Source organism: Oncorhynchus mykiss, chromosome 17, assembly GCF_013265735.2.
Source record: "Oncorhynchus mykiss isolate Arlee chromosome 17, USDA_OmykA_1.1, whole genome shotgun sequence".
NCBI classification, from domain to species: Eukaryota; Metazoa; Chordata; class Actinopteri; order Salmoniformes; family Salmonidae; genus Oncorhynchus; species Oncorhynchus mykiss.
In genome coordinates, this window is record NC_048581.1 from 29121864 (window position 1) to 29144781 (window position 22918).

Sequence of the window (22918 nt, forward strand, 5' to 3'; positions counted from 1 at the left end):
AGCTGGAAATTCATTAAAAACTCTCACCGTAGTCACTGATCTACATTCCTCAGTCTGTCTCTCTCTGTTCTCTCCAGTCTCTCTCACTCTACCCATCTCTCTCACTCTCTGTCTGCATTATATGGGGTACTTGACACACACACACACCTTCATTTTAAAGAGGGGAACTGGGCCCAGATTCACCAAACACTTCTTACGCAAAAACTTAAGCTTCTCAAGAAAAAAACAAGTTCATAAGACAGTTCTCGTAAGTGCAATTCCTCCACAACGTCTTAGGATTTTATGATTTTCTTACCAGCTTCTCAAATATCTTCTAACAAATCTTCTGAAGATGTTGCTAGGCAACCGTTTCCACTAGCTATCTAGCTAGCAACGGCAATCGTGTTAGCATATTTCCTACTGGGATTACTGTTGTAAAACATGTCCTTGGGTTTAAATAATCAATACAGAAACTTTCAGATGAAGTTTGTGAGTGAATAAAACAAGTTCAATTGCGTTCATGAGTTTCTTCTCTCACTGCCCCGAGTTTAAGACAAGGGTTTGGCTTTCTTGGAATTAACAACATTTCCAATAACATTATGTTCAAGAATCTAATTTCTTCTTAACTTCTTGCTTCAGGCGAAACATAAGAAATAGCAGAAGAACATTTCCAAGAACCTTTGAGGAATAGCAACTTCGCTTAACTTTCTTCTTAAGTCTAGTTAAGGACAAAATGGCAGTTAAGAAGAAATGTCTTAAGGTTTTGTGAATCTGGGCCCTGAAGAGGAGGGAGCTGATCAAACTAGCCGAGTAATAAATATACATTTTTAAATTGTGGTTTGTGTGTGTCTGGGTCCTCCAAAGTTCCTGGTGAAGCGCTCAAATACCCAATTCTCTTCGGGCATTGTGAGTGTGTACATAAGGTTGTGTGAGATCAGTGTGTGTGTGTGTTTACACCAGAGTGGATGCGGACCCTGGTCTCACCACTCAGTCACAGCAGCTATCTGGCCCCTAGAGAGAGAGGATGCCCTGCTAGGCTGCTGGCAACAGATGTTCCCTGTCCCCGTGTGTGTGTGTGTGTGCGCCCTGCATGCCACCCATGTGAGGTGGGCGAAATACAGCGCAAACTGACTTCACTGTCCCTCAGGTCCTCAAAATCCTAAAGGAGCCACTGAACCCTCAATCTGCTAGGTGTGACACACACAGCCACCGAGTGTATGTCCCAAAGGCCTGCGTGTGTGTATGTCTGAAAGGTGTGTGTGTGTGTACGTCACAAAGGTGTGTGTGTGTGTGTACGTCACAAAGGTGTGTGTGTACGTCACAAAGGTGTCTGTGTACGTCTGAAAGGTGTGTATTCCTTCCCTCTCACCTCAGGTATGGGGTCGGACAGCAGACTGTAGAGCTTCTCGTGGGCACTGTCCCTGACACCACACCAGCGGGCCGAGTCAAAGTTCTGCCAGATGCGTCCCAGGCAGATGGCCACCCACTGACGGAGCAGGGGATGAGGGTCAGAGAGCTGCTCCAGGCAGATGGCTATCAGGTTCCCCTGCAGACAGGCCTCCTGGGGGGGGGGGTTGAGGAGGATGAGAAAGGAGTTGGAAGGCAGGCAGGGAGGAGAGAGAGTGTTAGAGGGGCCATGTCAGTAATTCACACACGCACGTCCAAGGCCTTTATGACTTGGCTTTAGGCTGAGCTTCCCATCTGGAAGTCTATGGGCAAACACAACAGGGATCTAACCTCTGCCTCCCACTGTGAACCTGAAGGGTCGACGTCCAATACTTGACTGTTAAGAGTTCGTCACCTTTTATGTGGGGTTGTATTGGTTCCTGTGGCTATGAAAAGCCACCATTTGAAAGCCTATACCTATTTTGGCAGACTCTCTGCCTTGTGGCAGTATCAAACCACCCTCCATCAGACAACTAGAGCAGCACAGGGATTCAGTGTACATGTTGTAACTTGATCACACCGGAGCTGAACCCTACCAGTAGGAGTACCATCACTCCTAACCCCTGAAGTTTAGGCCACGTGTTCCAACCAATCCAACAAACGGAAGGAATGATGAAGTGCTAGTTAAAAGGAAGGCAGAGAGGTATAAATACAAGGCGGCGAGAACTTTGAACGAGCGGCACGTCTCTGTAATGTTGGAGCTCATCTATTATTAACACAGAGCCAATGGGAGACGGAGAATATTAAGTAAACAGAGAGAGAGGAGGGAGGGGGAGAGAGAGAGGAGTGTGCAAAAAATATGAAGAGCAAGATTAATAGATAGAAAGACCGAGAGAGCCCGAGGGCGAGAGCGACCCGACAGAGAGCGCGGGCGAGAGCGACCCGACAGAGCCCGAGGGCGAGAGCGACCCGACAGAGAGCCCGAGGGCGAGAGCGACCCGACAGAGAGCCCGAGGGCGAGAGCGACCCGACAGAGAGCCCGAGGGCGAGAGCGACCCGACAGAGAGCCCGAGGGCGAGAGCGACCCGACAGAGCCCGAGGGCGAGAGCGACCCGACAGAGCACCGGGACCGAGACACAGGGACCGGCAGAAAGAGTCTATGTGGATCTATGATAGACTCAATAAACACCAAAAACCGCGTGAAGAGGTCTGGATCGTTTTCTGGGAATAGAGGAGTATACATGATAAAGTGTTGTCAGGAGAGAGAGCAGAATGGGAGATTTTTAAAAAAATATGACTATCTACTGGGAGTTGGGGAGAATTAAGAATTGTGTCTGTTGAAGGGTTTTAATCAATGTGGGGCTTGCTTGATAATAGCGTCACCTTTAAAGTGATTTCTTCATCAAATAATTCTCCCCTAACATCTCTCTGGTGTCCCCTTTCTCTCACAAGACACACACACACACACACACACACACACACACACCTGGCCTGTGGTGTAGCTGTTGACAATCACAGCCAGGATAAAGACAGCCATGGTGCGGTGCTCAGCCTGAAACAGGAAACACAAGAAACACAGTCAACTGCCATATATCAACTCCGTTCACCAACACCTCATTCATTACTGGGAGCTATGGATCATAGCACACATGTTTGAGTAGGTAGAAGTCACCACTAATACAGGGTCAGATATATTCTCAGCTAGAATGGAAAAGGTTACGATCGGAGGGAAGGGCAATCTGATTCTAGATCTATGGTTAAGGGTAACCCACGGGTGCCTTGTGGCGCTTTCGGTTTTCTCATGCTCTGATTAGGTGATACTCACAGGCATGTAGGGGTCGGCCAGGACAGACAGGAAGTACTTGTGTCCGTTGTCCTTTACCAGGTCTGCCTGACATGACTAGAGAGAGAGAGCGAGAGAGAAAAACAATCCAGTACGTCAGTCTAGTCACCTTGTCATTAATCTGCTGTTATTACACGAGTGATGAACAAAACACGACTCAGACACTTCACTGACAACAGTCTCCTGCCATCCTTACAGTAGAATCAACTCAGCCTAAATAATATATTTATTATATTTAAGTAGATTACTTTATTGTGCTCCTTGAGGAAAAGTGTCATATGTTGCAGAGCGACAAATATGCAACTACTCAACATAATATTTATAACCAAGGTTAAAGACATAGCCTAGACATTATTGAATAACGCAACTCAATACCTGAGTCACACTACTAATTTGACAGGGGGGAAAAATGACTTCTCTTCCTGTCCTTTCATCTCAAAGTCCTTTGATTATTCTTCACCATTGACAAACACTGATGACTACTCTCGGGTGTCTGGATGCTAAAGGATCACTAGAATAATACAGACTGTCCTACTACCTTAGGGTTATACGGTAAGTTCTACCATGTAAGTAAAAAAAAGGCAATATGCTTTGTGTAAGTGAGTTTTAGGGCCGCCATTTTATTCAACAGCTAAAACGTGCCAAAAGGACAATGTTCTTTGTGTTACAGATAGCCATGTTTATAGTGCACACTCGCTTCGTAGGTTATCACGTACTTATGGCCTCGAGGAACATTACCCATTATTGATATCCAATATCTAGCTAAATACTTAAGTTGGGTGAGGAATCAGTAAAATAAGTATAAATCAAATCTTATTGGTTACACACACATGGTCAGCAGATGTTAATGCGAGTGTAGAGAAATGCTTGTGCTTCTAGTTCCGACAGTGCAGCAATATCTAACATGTAATATTTAACAATTTCACAACGACTACCTAATACACACACATCTAAGTAAAAGAATGGAATTAAGAATATATAAATATTTGGACAAGCAATAGAGCGGCATAGACCAAGACACAGTAGAATAGAATACAGTATATACATAGATGAGTAATGCAAGATATGTAAACATTATTAAAGTGGCATTATTAAAGTGACTAGTGTTCCATTTATTAAAGTGGCCAACGATTTCAAGCCTGTATGTAGGCAGCCGCCTCTCACAACTCAATCTCCTGATGATGATTACTCTACATTAACGTCAACTGACGTTAAACTGATCGACTGACATTAACTGACTGAATGGGTTCATTTTCTGCTTTTATCTGGGACTGTTATTGACTTCATGGCAATCATTTCTCTGTACAGCTACACAGAGCTGCTCCATGTGACGGATATGACTTGACTGTCCCTATATAGACACATATCAACTGTTCTGTAGGGAGAGTGAAATTGGTTTAAAATAAAGTGCAACAATTAAAATGTAGCTTGCTATGACGGTAGAAGTCTGGTATGGTTTGGTTATTGTAATGTGTACACTGAATGTGTACACTGACTAAGATCAGGGCTTTGTGATGGCCACTCCAATACCCTGAATTTGTTGTCCTTAAGCCATTTTGACACAACTTTGGAAGTATGCTTGGGGTCATTGTCCATTTGGAAGACCCATTTGTAACTTCCTGACTGATGTCTTGAGATGTTGCTTCAATATATCCACATACCTTCCTCCCTCATGATGCCATCTATTTTGTGAAGTGCCCCAGTCCCTCTTGCAGCAAAACACCCCCACAACATGATGCTGCCATGCCTGTGCTTCACAGTTGGGATGGTGTTCTTTGGCTTGCAAGCCTCCCCTTTTTCCTCCAAACATAACGATGGTCATTATGGCCAAACAGTTCTATTTTGTTTAATCAGAGCAAAGGACATTTCTCCAAAAAATACGATCTTTGTCCCCATGTGCAGTTGCAAACCGTAGTCTGTTTTTTTTATGGCGGTTTGGGGCAGTGGCTTCTTCCTTGCTGAGCGGCCTTTCAGGCTATATCGATATATAGGATACATTTGTACCCGTTTCCTCCAACTTCTTCACAAAGTCCTTTGCTGCTGTTCTGGGATTGATTTGCACTTTTCGCACCAAAGTACGGTCTTCTCTAGGAGACAGAATGCGTCTCCTTCCCGAGCGGTATGACGGCTGCGTGGTCCCATGGTGTTTGGAAATTGATCCCAAAGATGAACCAGACTTGTGGAGGCCTACAATTTTTTTTGCTGGGGTCTTGGCTGATTTCTTTAAAATTTCCCATGATGTCAAGCAAAGAGGTACTGAGTTTGAAGGTAGGCCTTGAAATACATCCACTAGTAAACCAATTGACTCAAACTATGTCAATTAGCCTATCAGAAGCTTCTAAAGCAATCATTTTCTGGAATTTTCCAAGCTGTTTAAAGGCACAGTCTACATACACTAAGTTAACTTCTGACCCACAAATTGTGATAGTGAATTATTAGTGAAATAATCTGTCTGTAAAATTACTTGTGTTATGCAAAGTAGATGTCCTAACCGACTTCCCAAAACTATAGTGTGTTAACAAGAAATTTGTGGTTGAAAAACGAGTTTAATGACTCCAACCTAAGTGTGTGTAAACTTCCGACATCAACTGTAGTGTGCTAGTGTGTATGTGTGTGCCTTAGTACTCACGCTGTCCACAGCCAGGATCTTAGCCCAGATGAAGACCAGCAGGGGTCGGAGCTCCCGCGCAGAGCTCTGTAGCAGCTTCAACACGTAGGGGAAGATCCCTACTGAGAGGGCCTGAAAACACACATGGGATATTATTCACTTTAAAGTTCCAACCTAAAGAAATCAGAACTGGCTTTAACTATTGTGTCTTTCTAGCAACACCTCTATAATAATGAGAAGATTAAGAGGCCCCTAAGGCCCTAAATCTGTGTATATTTATTTTTAAATAAATATAGCAAATACACCTTCCCTAAATGGAGTAAACTAATGGATGACAACACTTTAGCTTCTACTTCCAGCTCATACATACAGTACTATATACATTTTACAGACAGTATATTTTACATGAGTTCTTATTTGTAGTGTCTACTAGTTGATATAGATTGTTTCAGACCTGACAGTAGATGAGAGCTTGTATATCTACAATAATCAGCTATCTGTGCTAGCTAAACTTGTGTTTTGGCCATGTGTTTGTGTATTGGTAGACCAGAATGCTGCATAGTTTCTCACCAGACTGACGGCCCAGGGACCCAGGTCCAGGAAGCGGCCGAGCAGGTCCAGCGCTCTCAGCCTGTGAACCTGACTCAAGAGGACCTGAAGGAGACCAGGGAGGGGGCCGAGGTCAATACCGTGGTGTGTTCAACGTGTTTAGTGGCATCGTGAGCAAAATGAGAGCGGGAGAGGTGGAACAGGTGGCTCACACCACTCACCAATATGCTGGCACTGGCAGTTGTTTGTCTCTCTCTCTCTCTCTGTGTGTGTGTGTGTGTGTGTGTGTGTGTGTGTGTGTGTTTTGGCTGCTTCAGGTGTACATACCATATTAGCATAAGAGTAATGAGGTGAATATGAATACATGTGCATGGGTGTGTTCCCATCAGTGGAGGCTGGTGGGAGGAGCTATAGGAGGACGGGCGCATTGTAATGGCTGGAATGGAATCAATGGAACGGTATCAAACAGATCAAACATCTAGAAACCGCTCGACTCCATTCCAGTCCAGCCATTACAATGAGCCCGTCCTCCTATAGCTCCTCCCACTAGCCTCCACTGGTTCCCTGCGGTATATGACATTGCATTTGTGTGCATGTGGGTGGGGTGTAATGTTAACAGATTGTGCGTGTTTTTGGCACCACCAGCTCCGGACGTTGGCGTGTCCCCATGCGACCGTGTGCCGTGGGCGCGAGGACATGCGCGCACGGGGGGGAGCGGATTCCACACGCGTCCCCCCCCCCGATCAACCCATACACACTGCTATTTCTAGCATAGTTTTGTGTATTATTAGAGCAGTGTGACCTCAACCCAGCAGCTGTGAGCGAACGCAGGAGGAGACCGGGGTTGGACCGTGCCAGGGCTACCCCTCAACCCTTCAGGGGAACGTGAGAAAGGAGAGCCTGGGAATTTGTGGTCTGTATGTTATACAAGAGGAGGAATATTCAGCGATTGAAGAGCGGTTGGAAGAGGAGGGATGAAAAAGTATACTTCTGAACGATGGGATTATATAAGCAGCCACTAATGACACATTCAGAATAGCAAAGTCGCTCATCAATCTTGTCCCAACTGCTGAGACAAGTGACAGTGACAAATCAGAATCAGTGGGCGCGCGCGCGCACACACACACACACACACACACACACACACACACACACACACACACACACACACACACACACACACACACACACACACACACACACACACACACACACACACACACGACTAAAGCGAAGAGACCAAGACCAGTTCAAATGACAGGAAAACCAAAGAGCATTTTACTCTCTCATAGCATGTGGGTGATCATCAGTAACACGCGTTACAAGTCATCGGGGAGTGAGTCAACCAGTACAGATGTTCAATCTGCAGCCACCCACTGATTCACTAGACTGTCGTAATGATTGAATGGGCTTTGTGAGAATGTGTCTCCCCTAGAACTCCAACCCTTCTGAGCTAGCAGTCGTAGGACATCACAATTTAATGACAGTCACCTTTCCCAATCCTTTTGTTTCAATGGGAAGTATGTTACTATGACGACATTCTCTTTCTGACCCCTCTCTTTTACCCATTTTCCCAAAGCTCCTCATCAATAGTTCACACACAATCACCCGCTATATCTCGGAGAATGCAATGTCATAGCTTTATATATTAGAGATCAACGTAAGATTGTCTGTTCTTACGTGGGTGTGTACAACGCTCTACATGCGCACACCCACACAAAATCACACCCGCTCCGCTCAAAAGAAAACCCCTCCACACTTTCCCTCCCCGATGGTTCTCCCAGACAGCCTCCTGGTTTTTATTTGCCTTTCTTTCCCCAGTGGACGTGTGAGGGAAAGCTGCAGCTCTCAGCTCTGCTGAGTCAGGGGGAAATGATCACGCTGAGTACAGAATGGAGCCGGACAGCATAGGGGCTAGGCCAGCACAACAACACATGGGGCCACTGCTGCTGTGAAGTGCCACTTTCAAGAAAACACAGCCTGACGTAAAGGGGCTTAGGGAGAGAGTGAGGGAAGGCGAGAAAGAGCAGCGAGAACCAGAGAGCGAGAGAGTGTGGGGTGGGGTGGGGGGGCTGGAGGAGCTAGCAAGGCAGATAAATGCATTATTTGTGCAGTTAGAGAGCAGACCATGATTTAACTGAGCCAGGCTTACAGAGAGCATGCAACTGCTTGACATTTAAAGGGTAACTCTGCCACGCCACTTTAAACATTTGAAATGTTATTATAATTATATATTTTTTTTGTGTAGTGGCCACGATTTAGCAGCGGTGGCTTAATACATATAGGGTAATTACTGGGGGAAACTAAATGTTCCCAAACAGATTGAAACGATGGAGTATCCTCCTGGAATATCGACCCCACCACTCGCCATCGTACAGAGCTAGTTCCCGGCTGCGCCTCACAACAGGACAGGTTGAAACGATGGAGTATCCTCCTGGAATATCGACCCCACCACTCGCCATCGTACAGAGCTAGTTCCCGGCTGCGCCTCACAACAGGACAGGTTGAAACGATGGAGTATCCTCCTGGAATATCGACCCCACCACTCGCCATCGTACAGAGCTAGTTCCCGGCTGCGCCTCACAACAGGACAGGTTGAAATGCGCCTATTAGAATGTTGATTACAATGTGGGCATAGCCTCTAGTTGTTTTAATGGAATAGCCTGAATGTTTTGTCAGATCAAATTTACTCAAGAGGAGTAGTTTAAAAACAGAATTATTTTATTTGTATGTATCCATTCAGGTTCACAGTGCGGACGGAACCAAGGTTCTCATACCGAACCGTTTGAAAACCTATTAGTGTACCGTTAGACCCCTATTATGAAGTATTTAGTGATGTCCTACACAGTTTGTGTAATTTTATGACTTCATGTCTATTGACTCCTCTGTGATGTTTTCAAGTAGGATTCCTGAGATGACGAATACATTTCATTAAATCATATTCAGCTTTCCTACCGTCTGTAGTTTTCTGATCATATTGGAACTTCCTGCTGTATGTTGCTCTGGTTATCTGTGTCTTATAATATCTAGAAATACTTTAAATGGACGCTTAAATGGGCAAAAGGAGTCACTCGCACAAGATGATGGAATTCCACTCTGGAAATGGGGAAGCGTGTCCACAGAAGTCAACAACCACTACTGGAGCCCTGTAGTGGTAATCTCTGTGAGAGAGAGAGAGAGAGAGAGAGAGAGAGAGAGAGAGAGAGAGAGAGAGAGAGAGAGAGAGAGAGAGAGAGAGAGAGAGAGAGAGAGAGAGAGAGAGAGAGAGAGAGAGAGAGAGAGAGAGAGAGAGAGAGAGAGAGAGAGAGAGAGAGAGAGAGAGAGAGAGAGAGAGAGAGAGAGAGAGAGAGAGAGAGAGAGAGAGAGAGAGAGAGAGAGAGAGAGAGAGAGAGAGAGAGAGAGAGAGAGAGAGAGAGAGAGAGAGAGAGAGAGAGAGAGAGAGAGAGAGAGAGAGAGAGAGAGAGAGAGAGAGAGAGAGAGAGAGAGAGAGAGAGAGAGAGAGAGAGAGAGAGAGAGAGAGAGAGAGAGAGAGAGAGAGAGAGAGAGAGAGAGAGAGAGAGAGAGAGAGAGAGAGAGAGAGAGAGAGAGAGAGAGAGAGAGAGAGAGAGAGAGAGAGAGAGAGAGAGAGAGAGAGAGAGAGAGAGAGAGAGAGAGAGAGAGAGAGAGAGAGAGAGAGAGAGAGAGAGAGAGAGAGAGAGAGAGAGAGAGAGAGAGAGAGAGAGAGAGAGAGAGAGAGAGAGAGAGAGAGAGAGAGAGAGAGAGAGAGAGAGAGAGAGAGAGAGAGAGAGAGAGAGAGAGAGAGAGAGAGAGAGAGAGAGAGAGAGAGAGAGAGAGAGAGAGAGAGAGAGAGAGAGAGAGAGAGAGAGAGAGAGAGAGAGAGAGAGAGAGAGAGAGAGAGAGAGAGAGAGAGAGAGAGAGAGAGAGAGAGAGAGAGAGAGAGAGAGAGAGAGAGAGAGAGAGAGAGAGAGAGAGAGAGAGAGAGAGAGAGAGAGAGAGAGAGAGAGAGAGAGAGAGAGAGAGAGAGAGAGAGAGAGAGAGAGAGAGAGAGAGAGAGAGAGAGAGAGAGAGAGAGAGAGAGAGAGAGAGAGAGAGAGAGAGAGAGAGAGAGAGAGAGAGAGAGAGAGAGAAGAGAGAGAGAGAGAGAGAGAGAGAGAGAGAGAGAGAGAGAGAGAGAGAGAGAGAGAGAGAGAGAGAGAGAGAGAGAGAGAGAGAGAGAGAGAGAGAGAGAGAGAGAGAGAGAGAGAGAGAGAGAGAGAGAGAGAGAGAGAGAGAGAGAGAGAGAGAGAGAGAGAGAGAGAGAGAGAGAGAGAGAGAGAGAGAGAGAGAGAGAGAGAGAGAGAGAGAGAGAGAGAGAGAGAGAGAGAGAGAGAGAGAGAGAGAGAGAGAGAGAGAGAGAGAGAGAGAGAGAGAGAGAGAGAGAGAGAGAGAGAGAGAGAGAGAGAGAGAGAGAGAGAGAGAGAGAGAGAGAGAGAGAGAGAGAGAGAGAGAGAGAGAGAGAGAGAGAGAGAGAGAGAGAGAGAGAGAGAGAGAGAGAGAGAGAGAGAGAGAGAGAGAGAGAGAGAGAGAGAGAGAGAGAGAGAGAGAGAGAGAGAGAGAGAGAGAGAGAGAGAGAGAGTGTGCGTGTGTGTGTGTGAGAGTGTAAATTGTGAGTGTGTGAGTGAGAGCGAGCGAGAGAAAGCGTGATAGAGAGTATGTGTCTGTGTGAATGAGGGAATATGTCTGTGTATAACAAGTCTCTCATAATTGACTGAAGTGATTGTGTTATCTTCTACTGCAGGTACATGACTGACTGTCCGGTAGGAGAGAAGTACATTTCCTGCTCAGTGGTGTAGCCTGTCTTGTGCCACCTCCTCTGGGTGATGGAGAGCTCCAATGACGTCCCTGCCTACGTGGTAAGATTCAAGCTGACACTCACAACAGACCTGGAGAAACGCAAGGAAAACGCCAACCTCACATGGCCACAGCACTAACCCAAGGTTTAAGGACCTGAAGTGCTTTCCCAGACCTGAGAGGAGTGAGGTGTGGGCTTTGGTCAGCTTGCTGAAAAAAAAGAGAGGCCTGCACAGCAACCTGATGAAGCAACACAGTCAGAGCCACCAAAGAAAGCTGCCCTCTTGTTGAGTTCTTCTGAGTCTGATGAAGAGGAGTCGTCCATTGAAAAATGTGTGGAGCGTTACAAAGCAGAGCCCAGCATCAGCATGGAGGACTGTCCATGACAGTGGTGGTCACAGCATGCAGGGGCACACCAGTTGGCCTGCACTGTGCGAAGGTCCCTGGCAACGCCTGCCACATCAGTCCCTCGTGAGAGGTTGTTTTCACTCTCTGGGCATATCGTACAGAAGAAGTAGCTTTATCATCTCAAAATGTCAACAGGCTTGTTTGTCTCTTAGCAACTGGCTCAGTGAAAGGAAATAGGAGGATGACTGAAGTGTATGGTCACAGGTTTATGTTCTGTGGAATTCATGGCATTGTGGGACAGGTTTATGCTGTTTTTTCTTCGTATCCATAGAGCAAGTTATTTTTTCTTATAGCCAATCATTAATTGGGAGAACAATAATTTTGAATGGCTAAAGCTTTAACTGTGTGTGTGTGTGTGTGTGTGTGTGGCGCCTACTGGGAGCATTAGTAAGTTACAGGAATTTTTAATGTTGAATATGCCATTAAGAATATTTTTTTGTGTTTCAGTCCCTACACGCCTACAACTCAATACACAGCTTTTGTTTTTAAATTGAAAAATCTTTATTTAGCACCACATTTGAGCAAATACAACACTTGCGATTAATCGCGATTAACTACAGAATTTAATGTGATTAATTGCAATTCATTTTATTCGTTTGACAGCCCTAGTCGAAATGTAGTTCTCTTTAGTCCATGTCATTACGAATCACATACAATGATTCAGAATGTTCTCTACAATATTATAACCTTAATATGCTTAATAATTAAATAAGAATATTAGTTTGTTGGAATCGTTGCTAGTTTATATCTTCCATATTTCGGCGTTGGGAAGTGGTAAGATCAGGAGGCGTTTCCACACTTCGGACCAATCAAATTCAACTCGATACCCTTGTTATTTTCATCTCCAGATCCGTGACTTTCTATTCCTCGAAACCCAGTCAATCAACGTTGAAAGGGGATGTTGCTATGGCGATTTAAAGGGAAAGACTCCGAAAACTGAAAGATATTTTTCGGGTAGGGTAGATATTTTATGCCCGTGTGTGAGTGTGTGTGTTTGTGCACCTGCAGTACGATGGGGAGCTGTTCGGGGGGGTTCCTGTTCTCCACTCCCATGGTCAGCCACACCTGGAACGCTGTCAGCTGCTCTGCAAAGAACGGACTGTGCTATTGGGATGAAACAAATACAATCGTTTAAATACATCTATGATGAATATACATCTAAAAACATACAGTACATTGATACTGATCTCACTCACAGAGTACATACACTATATGTACAAAAGTATGTGAACACCCCTTCAAATGAGTGGATTCGGCTATTTCAGCCACACCCATTACTGATAGGGATATAAAATCGAGCACACAGCCATGCAATCTCCGTAGACAAACAGTGGCAGTAGAATGGACTTACTGAAGAGCTCAGTGACTTTCAATGTGGCACCGTCATAGGATGCCACCTTTCCAACAAGTTAGTTCGTCGAATTTCTGCCCTGCTAGAGCTGGCCAGATCAACTGTAAGTACTTTTATTGTGAAGTGGAAAAGTCTAGGTGCAACAGCTCAGCCGCAAAGTGGTAGGCCACACAAGCTGTCCCTGGTTGCAACACTCACTACCGAGCTCCAAACTGACTCTGGAAGCAACGTCAGCACAAGAACTGTTCTTCTGGAGCTTCATGAAATGGGTTTTCATGGCCGATCAGCCGCACACAAGATCACAATGCGCAATGCCTAGCTGCCAAGCTGTCGGCTGGAGTGGTGTAAAGCTCGCCGCCATTGGACTCTGGAAACATTCTCTGGAGTGATGAATTACGCTTCACCATCTGGCAAGCCAATGGAAAAATCTGGGTTTGGCGGATGCCAAGAGAATTTGACCTTCCGTGATGCATAGTGCCAACTGTAAAGTTTGGTGGAGGAGGAATAATGGTCTGGGGCTGTTTTTCATGGTTTGGTCTAGGCCCCTTAGTTCCAGCGAAAGGATATCTTAAAGCTACAGCATACAATTACATTCTAGACGATTCTGTGCTTCCAATTGCTTCTGTGCTTCCAACTGCGTCCAACTTTGTGGCAAGAAAGGACCTTTCCTGTTTCAGCATGACAATGCCCCTGTGCACAAAGTAAGGTCCATACAGAAATGGTTTTTCGAGATCAGTGTGGAAGAACTTGAATGGCCTTCACATAGCCCTGACTTTAACCCCATCAAACACCTTTGGGGTGAATTGGAACTGCGACTGCGAGCAAGGCCTAATTTCCCAACCTAACTAATACTCTTGTGGCTGAATGGAAGCAAGTGCCCACAGCAACGTTCCCACATCTAGTGGAAAACCTTCCCAGAAGAGAGGATGATGTTATAGCTGCAAAGGGGAGACCAACTTCATATTAATGCCCATGATTTTGAAATGAGATGTTCGACGAGCAAGTGTCCACATACTTTTGGTCATGCAGTGTATCTTGACCTGCATACAAACACAGCTGTAACCTCTCAACAATAGCAACTCAACAATAACATTATCCATTTAATAGTTTGATCTAGAACACCATTATCTAACACACACAAATTAGGCTTAATGCATCGATAATGAACTGTACACACAATACCATACATCTCATTGTAGAACGAGCTTTGTAACAATGTTTTATTTATTTAGGTTGTGTGTGTGTAAGTTATATAATCATGTGCACGGCAACTCAGCACGTCTACAACGCAACACGCAGATACTAATCTTCATACAATCTGCAACACACAGTAATCATGAAACTAATGCAGCACACCTCTCTCTGTCACACTGTCACACACCCCCCCCCCAACTGAACAGAGTCAATTCTTACACCGATCTGTCTATTACATAACACCCTTACATAAGGAAGCCTCTATTGTAGCCTTGACGACCAGCTGCAGTAGTGTGTGAGAACATGTGTCACTTCATAATGTACCACCCCTCTCTTCCCTGCTTCCCTTCAGCCCCACATAGAGCAGGGCTGTCATGACGATGTGTCTGCCGCTATTAACTGCGCCATGAGCAGTTTCATCATCGTCGTCCCATTAATATAGCAGAGGGAATTACAACAGAGACTCTCCCGCTGCTGAGAGTAGAGGGAAATATTACCACTGGTTGAGGAAGTGAATTTGTGAATAATCAAAGCACCACGCGATGCTCTCTCAACACTCACACGCTCAAACACGAGGAACGAACACGCACACACTAGAGGTTGACCGATTAATCGGAATGGCCGATTAATTAGGGACGATTTCAAGTTTTCATAATCGGAAATCGGTATTTTTGGGCGCCGATTTGCAGATTTTTTAAATATATATTTTTTATACCTTTATTTTACTGGGCAAGTCAGTTAAGAACACATTCTTATTTTCAATGACGGCCTAGGAACGGTGACGGCCTAGGAACGGTGGCCCCTGCCTTGTTCAGGGGCAGAACGACAGATTTTCACCTTGTCAGCTCGGGGAATCCAATCTTGCAACCTTACAGTTAACTAGTCCAACGCAATAACGACCTGCCTCTCTCTTGTTGCACTCCACAAGGAGACTGCCTGTTACGAGAATGCAGTAAGCCAAGGTAAGTTGCTAGCTAGCATTAAACTTATCTTATAAAAAACAATCATAACCACTAGTTAACTACACATGGTTGATGATATTACTAGATATTATCGCGAGAGCGAGAGAGAGAGAACGAGTCTCTTATCTCTCAAAAGGCAGAGAGAGGGGGGAACATTTGTAGAGGACCCAGGTGGGTCAATTATAGTTCCATTTAGCATGCAGGGTTGAAGGAAGAGAGGGAAGAGAATGGAGAGAGAGAGAGGGAAGAGGAATGTTCTCTCAGAAGTGGTAGAGAAGAGGCACACCTCAACAGGCCAGGTGGAGAACTGATAGGACTTGGAAGGAGGGAGTCACGCTCTGTAGAGATTCATTCAACGTTTTGCATACAAACTTTTGCAATGGCAGTGCATTGCTCTCTGCGAGATATGGTGCCTGAAATTAATTTCATAGCTAATTTAGCCTGCGGGCTGCATTCGGTCTTCCCCGGGGTCGGGAGGGCTGCACTGAAATGTTAGATTTTCTTGCCATGGGCCGTACGTTTGACACGCCTAAAGTAAGAGTTCGAGGGAGGTTCAAGTAAAGACGGCATAGATAGAGTGAGGAAAAGATATGGCGAGTTCAGAAGATGACAGTAGACTGCTTAAGGAGCCCTTACACAACCCCTGGTAATAATCTGATGTCACAATCAGCTTTTCTACCCCTGCCTGGCCCAGGGTTTTCCCCCAGAGAGATAGGGAATTCAATATTACAATCGCGGTGGATTATTACACCATAACGGGATGCTAAACTTTTGTAGCTCGTCTGGACAGACCGACTATTTCTACAGGGAGCTGCAACAATGCATCATTAATGACCATCTCAATCTCTATATTTTTGTCGAAAAGCACAGAGGCGGTATATGGCAGGGCAGCATGTACTGTACTACACCATTCATACCACCCAAACTGACCCCAAAGATGATGGTTTAGCACTGACTATCACAGTGGGAAACTTTCAAGTGAGTGTGTTGAAAATATCTTATAATGAATGATTGAGTTGCACTGACCAGACAAGAAGTCCCAGACTGGTTTAACAGGATGGAGTGATACACTGACCGGACAAGAAGTCCCAGACTGATTTAACAGGATGGAGTGATACACTGACCGGACAAGAAGTCCCAGACTGGTTTAACAGGATGGAGTGATACACTGACCGGACAAGAAGTCCATGACTGGTTTAACAGGATGGAGTGATACACTGACCGGACAAGAAGTCCCAGACTGGTTTAACAGGATGGAGTGATACACTGACCGGACAAGAAGTCCCAGACTGGTTTAACAGGATGGAGTGATACACTGACCGGACAAGAAGTCCCAGACTGGTTTAACAGGATGGAGTGATACACTGACCGGACAAGTAGTCCAAGACTGGTTTAACAGGATGGAGTGATACACTGACCGGACAAGTAGTCCCAGACTGGTTTAACAGGATGGAGTGATACACTGACCGGACAAGTAGTCCAAGACTGGTTTAACAGGATGGAGTGATACACTGACCGGACAAGTAGTCCCAGACTGGTTTAACAGGATGGAGTGATACACTGACCGGACAAGTAGTCCCAGACTGGTTTAACAGGATGGCGTGATACACTGACCGGACAAGTAGTCCCAGACTGGTTTAACAGGATGGAGTGATACACTGACCGGACAAGAAGTCCCAGACTGGTTTAACAGGATGGAGTGATACACTGACCGGACAAGAAGTCCCAGACTGGTTTAACAGGATGGAGTGATACACTGACCGGACAAGAAGTCCCAGACTGGTTTAACAGGATGGAGTGATACACTGACCGGACAAGTAGTCCAAGACTGGTTTAACAGGATGGAGTGATACACTGACCGGACAAGTAGTCCCAGACTGGTTTAACAGGATGGAGTGATACACTGACCGGACAAGTAGTCCCAGACTGGTTTAACAGGATGGCGTGATACACTGACCGGACAAGTAGTCCCAGACTGGTTTAACAGGATGGAGTGATACACTGACCGGACAAGTAGTCCCAGACTGGTTTAACAGGATGGAGTGATACACTGACCGGACAAGAAGTCCCAGACTGGTTTAACAGGATGAAGTGATACACTGACCGGACAAGTAGTCCCAGACTGGTTTAACAGGATGGAGTGATACGCTGACCGGACAAGTAGTCCAAGACTGGTTTAACAGGATGGAGTGATACACTTACCACAGCTACTATCACTGCTATTGACTCAGTGGAAATAAAATAGTATTTTAACTCATAGAAGTGCCAGGGTCAAAGTTACCAGGGTCAATACAATGAAAGTGAAAGAACTGAACGCGTCAGACTAGTCAACCTGAAGTGACAGACAGCCATCCGTCAGCTAGTGGGGTTATTTCTCAGTGAGATGTCAAACACACAGAAACTGTATCCACAGCATATAGGGCAATATATCTTAACGCCTGAGGGCTAATCAAATGAAGGGAAAAAAGCCTTTGGCAGTGTGGCCCCGCAGGACCTTGGTGAAGACAGAATTTGGACACCAGGCAAAATGAGTTTGAGACCCCTGACATAGACAGACACACGCCATGACTAAGTCCTAAAGGTACTGATAAATGGAAAAAACACACACTCACCCTGAAGGCGGTGCCCTCCTCAATGATGGTAGGCAGCTGAGAGAGACAGATGTCCACAGCCAGGTCCCATGCCTGCCTGTAGAGGAACGGTGCACACACACACACACAAGGCATCAACAACCCAAATGTCCAACACACACACACACACACACACACACACACACACACACACACACACACACACACAGTCCTAGAGAGGGCAGCATTGAGGCTTTGATCCATCCCAAACTCTGTTCTACCTGGTCATCATGTTTATTTCACACTGTTACATTTCACACATCAAACCCCCTTTACTGCTGCACTTGCACACCAACCCCCCCTTCCCCCTGCTCTTCCCCTATCCACCAACCCCCCTTCCCCCTGCACTTCCCATATCCACCAATCCCCCTTCCCCTCGCTCTTCCCCTATCCACCAACCCCCCGCTCTTCCCCTATCCACCAACTCCCCTTCCTCCCTATTTGCTCTGAGGCAGCACTTGGGGTCTGCAGCTAAGGGGTTTGTCCTCTGGTTAGAAAGTGCATGCAGGAATTGGGCATTTGGTTGAAGAATGCAACAATACGCAACTTTACAGATTGGTTCCAGTCATTGAACGAAACTAAGAACACTGCCTTTGCCTATTCCATCCAGGTAATAGAGGAAACCAAGATAAATGACTAGAATACAATTCTCTAGGGAGAAAGACATTTCCCTAGTCAAAGGATCCTAGATGCTAGTTATAATCTATGTAGAATACAAATCATCATATCATTCACATAACACAGTGTGCATTCAATATTCATATCAGGTATAAATATCTGTAATCCCAGTGCATGAATATATCAAATATATGAAACATCTGGAATCAGTCGAAACAAGCAGACAAACATTTGTTTGGCGACAACAAAAAAAACATGTATCTCTTGTTGTTAGTATCAGTTTGGGAAGTGAGTGAAAAGTGACATGAAACGTGATTGGGATTTGATAGGAGTGAGGGGTATGTGATGGCTGCATGTAGCTTAGCGGTTAAGAGCGTTGGGCAAGTAACCCAAAGGTCACTGGTTCGAATCCCCGAGCCGTCGTTCAGAACACTGGCGCAGTTGTCAAGTCAACACATCTGTCATTGCTGCTGTGAACCGCATCACAAGGGCGATGCCAAAGAAAGGATGTATAAAACATTGACATCATTGATGCAACTTCAATGTTGTTTGAGCTGCATTGTGGATCACTAAATTAGCTTGAGATGATTTTACCGCATCCAAGTTGCTTGACATAGGCGTTTCAAAGAGCTGTCAGTCAAGGTGAGCTCATGAATAATTAACTCCCCGCCCACAAAGCCTGTCTTTTCAAACTTCCTGAGATAAACATACTTTTTCCACACATTTTGAGCATTTCTATCCAAAACAAATATTATGGGTGATATTTTAGTCACTCAAAAGGCTATTTTACATGGGATTCAGAATGACAGTTCGGGACCTTGGGACCTTTAAGTGTGTATGAGGAATGTGTATCTAGTTGCTGACACTGCTATAGCTTCTACCTGCAGCAGAGCTTGGTGCAGCCATAGCGTCATACATCCCCATCACACTTGTTCGTGCACACCTGTCCCCAGCCAATTTATATCCTAATAATGACCCACTAATAAAGACAACAAGAGCATTTTAATAACACTTGCTGGTTGTGTATGGCCACCATCAATCAAAATATTTCCCCAAACCCTCACTATTTCTCTCCACCTCCACACTTACACATTTTTCTTATTTTCTATGTCTCCTACACACTTTATATTAGTCTCTCTCTTCTTTACTGCTATCTAGCTACCTCAACACTTCCTATCAGTCTCTCTCCTCCACTCTCTTCCTTCCTTCTTTACTGTTATCTAGCTACCTCAACACTTCCTATCAGTCTCTCTCCTCCACTCTCTTCCTTCCTTCTTTACTGTTATCTAGCTACCTCAACACTTCCTATCAGTCTCTCTCCTCCACTCTCTTCCTTCCTTCTTTACTGTTATCTAGCTACCTCAACACTTCCTATCAGTCTCTCTCCTCCACTCTCTTCCTTCCTTCTTTACTGTTATCTAGCTACCTCAACACGTCCTATCAGTCTCTCTCCTCCATTCTCTTCCTTCCTTCTTTACTGCTATCCAGCTACCTCAACACTTCCTATCAGTCTCTCTCCTCCACTCTCTTCCTTCCTTCTTTACTGCTATCTAGCTACCTCAACACGTCCTATAAGTCTCTCTCCCTTCCTTCTTTACTGCTACCTCAATACTTCCTATCAGTCTCTCTCCTCCACTCTCTTCCTTCCTTCTTTACTGTTATCTAGCTACCTCAACACGTCCTATCAGTCTCTCTCCTCCATTCTCTTCCTTCCTTCTTTACTGCTATCCAGCTACCTCAACACTTCCTATCAGTCTCTCTCCTCCACTCTCTTCCTTCCTTCTTTACTGTTATCTAGCTACCTCAACACTTCCTATCAGTCTCTCTCCTCCACTCTCTTCCTTCTTTACTGCTATCTAGCTACCTCAACACTTCCTATCAGTCTCTCTCCTCCACTCTCTTCCTTCTTTACTGCTATCTAGCTACCTCAACACTTCCTATCAGTCTCTCTCTTCTTTACTGATATCTAACTACCTCAACACTTCCTATCAGTCTCTCTCCTCCACTCTCTTCCTTCCTTCTTTACTGCTATCCAGCTTGTCCTTTGACCTCCGTCCACATTCTCTCTCTCGCTCTGTGCTTCCTTTCTTGCTGGCTCAAGCATCTCTTTAGAGCTGTGATGGGGTGTAGTAACAAAGGGAAAGTGCACCCCAGATTATTCAGTGCTATTTAATGTCTTCTTAAGAAGAGATAATGGAGGCAATAAGAGAGGAAAACAGGCGATCGCTCACTCAAGAGGCTTTCAGCAAAAACACTCTCCCCCAACTAATGCTTTTAGCAACTGAAGGTGGAAAAACACACAAAAGGATTTTGCAGACAGTTTTCAGCATGAATCTAATGAATGGACAGACAGATAAGATTTAATAGAAAAGGCCAACAGAGAGAGAGTGTGTGTGTGTGTGTGTGTGTGTCTTACCACATGGCGTGCATGTATGTAGGTGGCAGGCGCGGACTGCTGACAGGGGTGCAGTTGTATGACCTCATTATCCTCTCGGCCAACAGGAAGTTGCGGAATAAACTGGCCACCAACAGGTCCTGACGAAAGAGCTTCTGGAACAGATCTAGAGAGAGGGAGGATGAGTAAGAGGAGAGAGAAAAAAGAGAAGAACGGACATGACGGAATGGAAAGAAAGAAAGCGATAGGGGCAAGGGAGCATGGTTGATGGAAAATAAGACAGCATCAAAGAAAGAGAGAGATTCTATTGTTTTTTCTCCCTCAATCTGCCCACAATAACAGAGCAAAAACATGATTTTATAATTTATCAAATTTATTACAAATAAATGTTTTATATTTACATAAGTATTCAGACCCTTTACTCAGTACTTTGTTTAATCATTTTTGGCAGTGATTAGTCTCGAGTCTTCTTCAGTAAAATGCTAAAAGCTTGGCACACCTGTATTTGGGGAGTTTCTCCCATTCTTCTCCGCAGATCCTCTCAAGCTCTGTCAGGTTGGATGGGGAAAGTTGCCGCACAGGGTTCAAGTCCGGGCTCTGGCTGGGCCACTCAAGGACATTCAGAGACTTGTCCCAAAGCCACTCCTGCGTTGTCTTGGCTGTGTGCTTAGGGTCATTGTCCTGTTGGAAGGTGAACTTTCACCCCAGTCTGAGGTCCTGAGCGTTCTGGAGCTGGTTTTCATCTAGTATCTCGCTATACTTTGCTCCATTCATCTTTCCCTCAATCCTGACTAGTCTCCCAGACCCTGCCACTGAAAAATATCCCATCGGCATGATGGTGCCAGGTTTCCTCCAGACGTGACTCTTGGCATTCAGGCCAAAGAGTCCAATCTTGGTTCTCATGGCCAGAGTCTTTTAGGTGCCAAGTCTTCCGTCTGGCCACTCTACCATAACGGCCTGATTGGTGGAGTGCTGCAGAGATAGTTGTCTTTCTGGAAGGTTCTCCCATCTCCACAGAGGAACTCTGGAGCTCTATCAGAGTGACCATCGAGTTCTTGGTCACCTCCCTGACATAGGCCCTTCTCTCTCTAGGAAGAGTTTCGGTGGTTCCAAACTTCTTTCATTTAAGAATGATGAGGCCACAGTGTTCTTGGGGACCTTCAATGCTGCAGACATTTTCTGGTACCCTTCCCCAGATCTGTGCATCGACACAATCTTGTCTCGGACCTCTACGGACAATTCCTTCGAACTCATGGCTTGGTTTTGCTCTGACATGCACTATCATATGTGGCACATTATATATACACAGGTGTGTGCCTTTCCAAATCATGTTGAATCAATTGAATTTACTACAGGTGGAATCCAATCAAGTTGTAGAAATATCAAGGATGATCAATGGAAACAGGATGCACCTGGGCTCAATTTCAAGACTCATATGAGACTCACTTATGTAAATAAGGCATGTTTTTAACTTTTAATACACTAGCAACAATTTCTAAAAACCTGTTTTCATTTTGTCATTATGAGGTAGGTATATTGTGTAGATTGATGAGAATAAGGCTGTAACGTAACAAAATGAGGAAAAGTCAAGGGATCAATGCTTACCGAATCCCCTGTAGGTGTGCATGTATTGTGCATTGAATGCACTGTATGTGTGTATGTATCTATTGTGTGTATGTAGTGTGTGTGTATTGAATGTGGACAGACAGGCAGAGTGCAGTAGCAGCGCCAGATAGATCAAGGCAGGGGGCGGTAGTGACATTTTCAACTCGTATTATTAATTCATGCATTATCTCATTTAGTTTAATGGGGCCAGGTTTCTCCAGTGTTTATCCCCAACTAATGATAATAATTGGTGTGTGTGTGTGAGAGAGAGGGATTGAGTCTGTCTGTGCATAAGTGTTTTGATTGTGGCGTGATTGGAGTGTGCGTGTTCACGTGCTTTTGTGTGTGAGTATGTCTGTGTGAGCGTAGTTTGTGAGAGTGAGGTGTGTGGTGAGGTTGGATTAGGTGTGCCGTGCCTTCATGAAAGAGATTCACTGTGATGGAGGCTGATTAATGAATGGCAGTGCTGTATGGTTTCTGGGGCTTATCAGCCCATTACCACTGTTCTCCTCTCACATCACGACTCACATGAGTGTTTGTGTGTGAGTGAGTGACTTTCT

General features: G+C 45.2%; 1 protein-coding gene across 7 annotated transcripts in view; it reads right to left on the minus strand.

Annotated features, from left to right (window-relative positions):
* LOC110493661 (regulatory-associated protein of mTOR) overlaps positions 1-22918 on the minus strand; it is a 190418-nt gene that overhangs the window by 46514 nt on the left and 120986 nt on the right. For all 7 annotated transcript variants that reach the window (XR_005036942.1, XM_036949655.1, XM_036949653.1 and 4 more), the window contains exons 10-17: positions 20775-20919; positions 17723-17798; positions 12606-12707; positions 6387-6470; positions 5838-5948; positions 3191-3265; positions 2852-2917; positions 1349-1540 (exon numbers count right to left, since the gene is read on the minus strand). Coding sequence is in view for 6 of the 7 variants with exons in the window: in XM_036949655.1 (XP_036805550.1) it covers positions 1349-1540; positions 2852-2917; positions 3191-3265; positions 5838-5948; positions 6387-6470; positions 12606-12707; positions 17723-17798; positions 20775-20919 (851 nt within the window). In the remaining variant the exon portion in view is untranslated. The remainder of the gene's footprint in view (positions 1-1348; positions 1541-2851; positions 2918-3190; positions 3266-5837; positions 5949-6386; positions 6471-12605; positions 12708-17722; positions 17799-20774; positions 20920-22918) is intronic.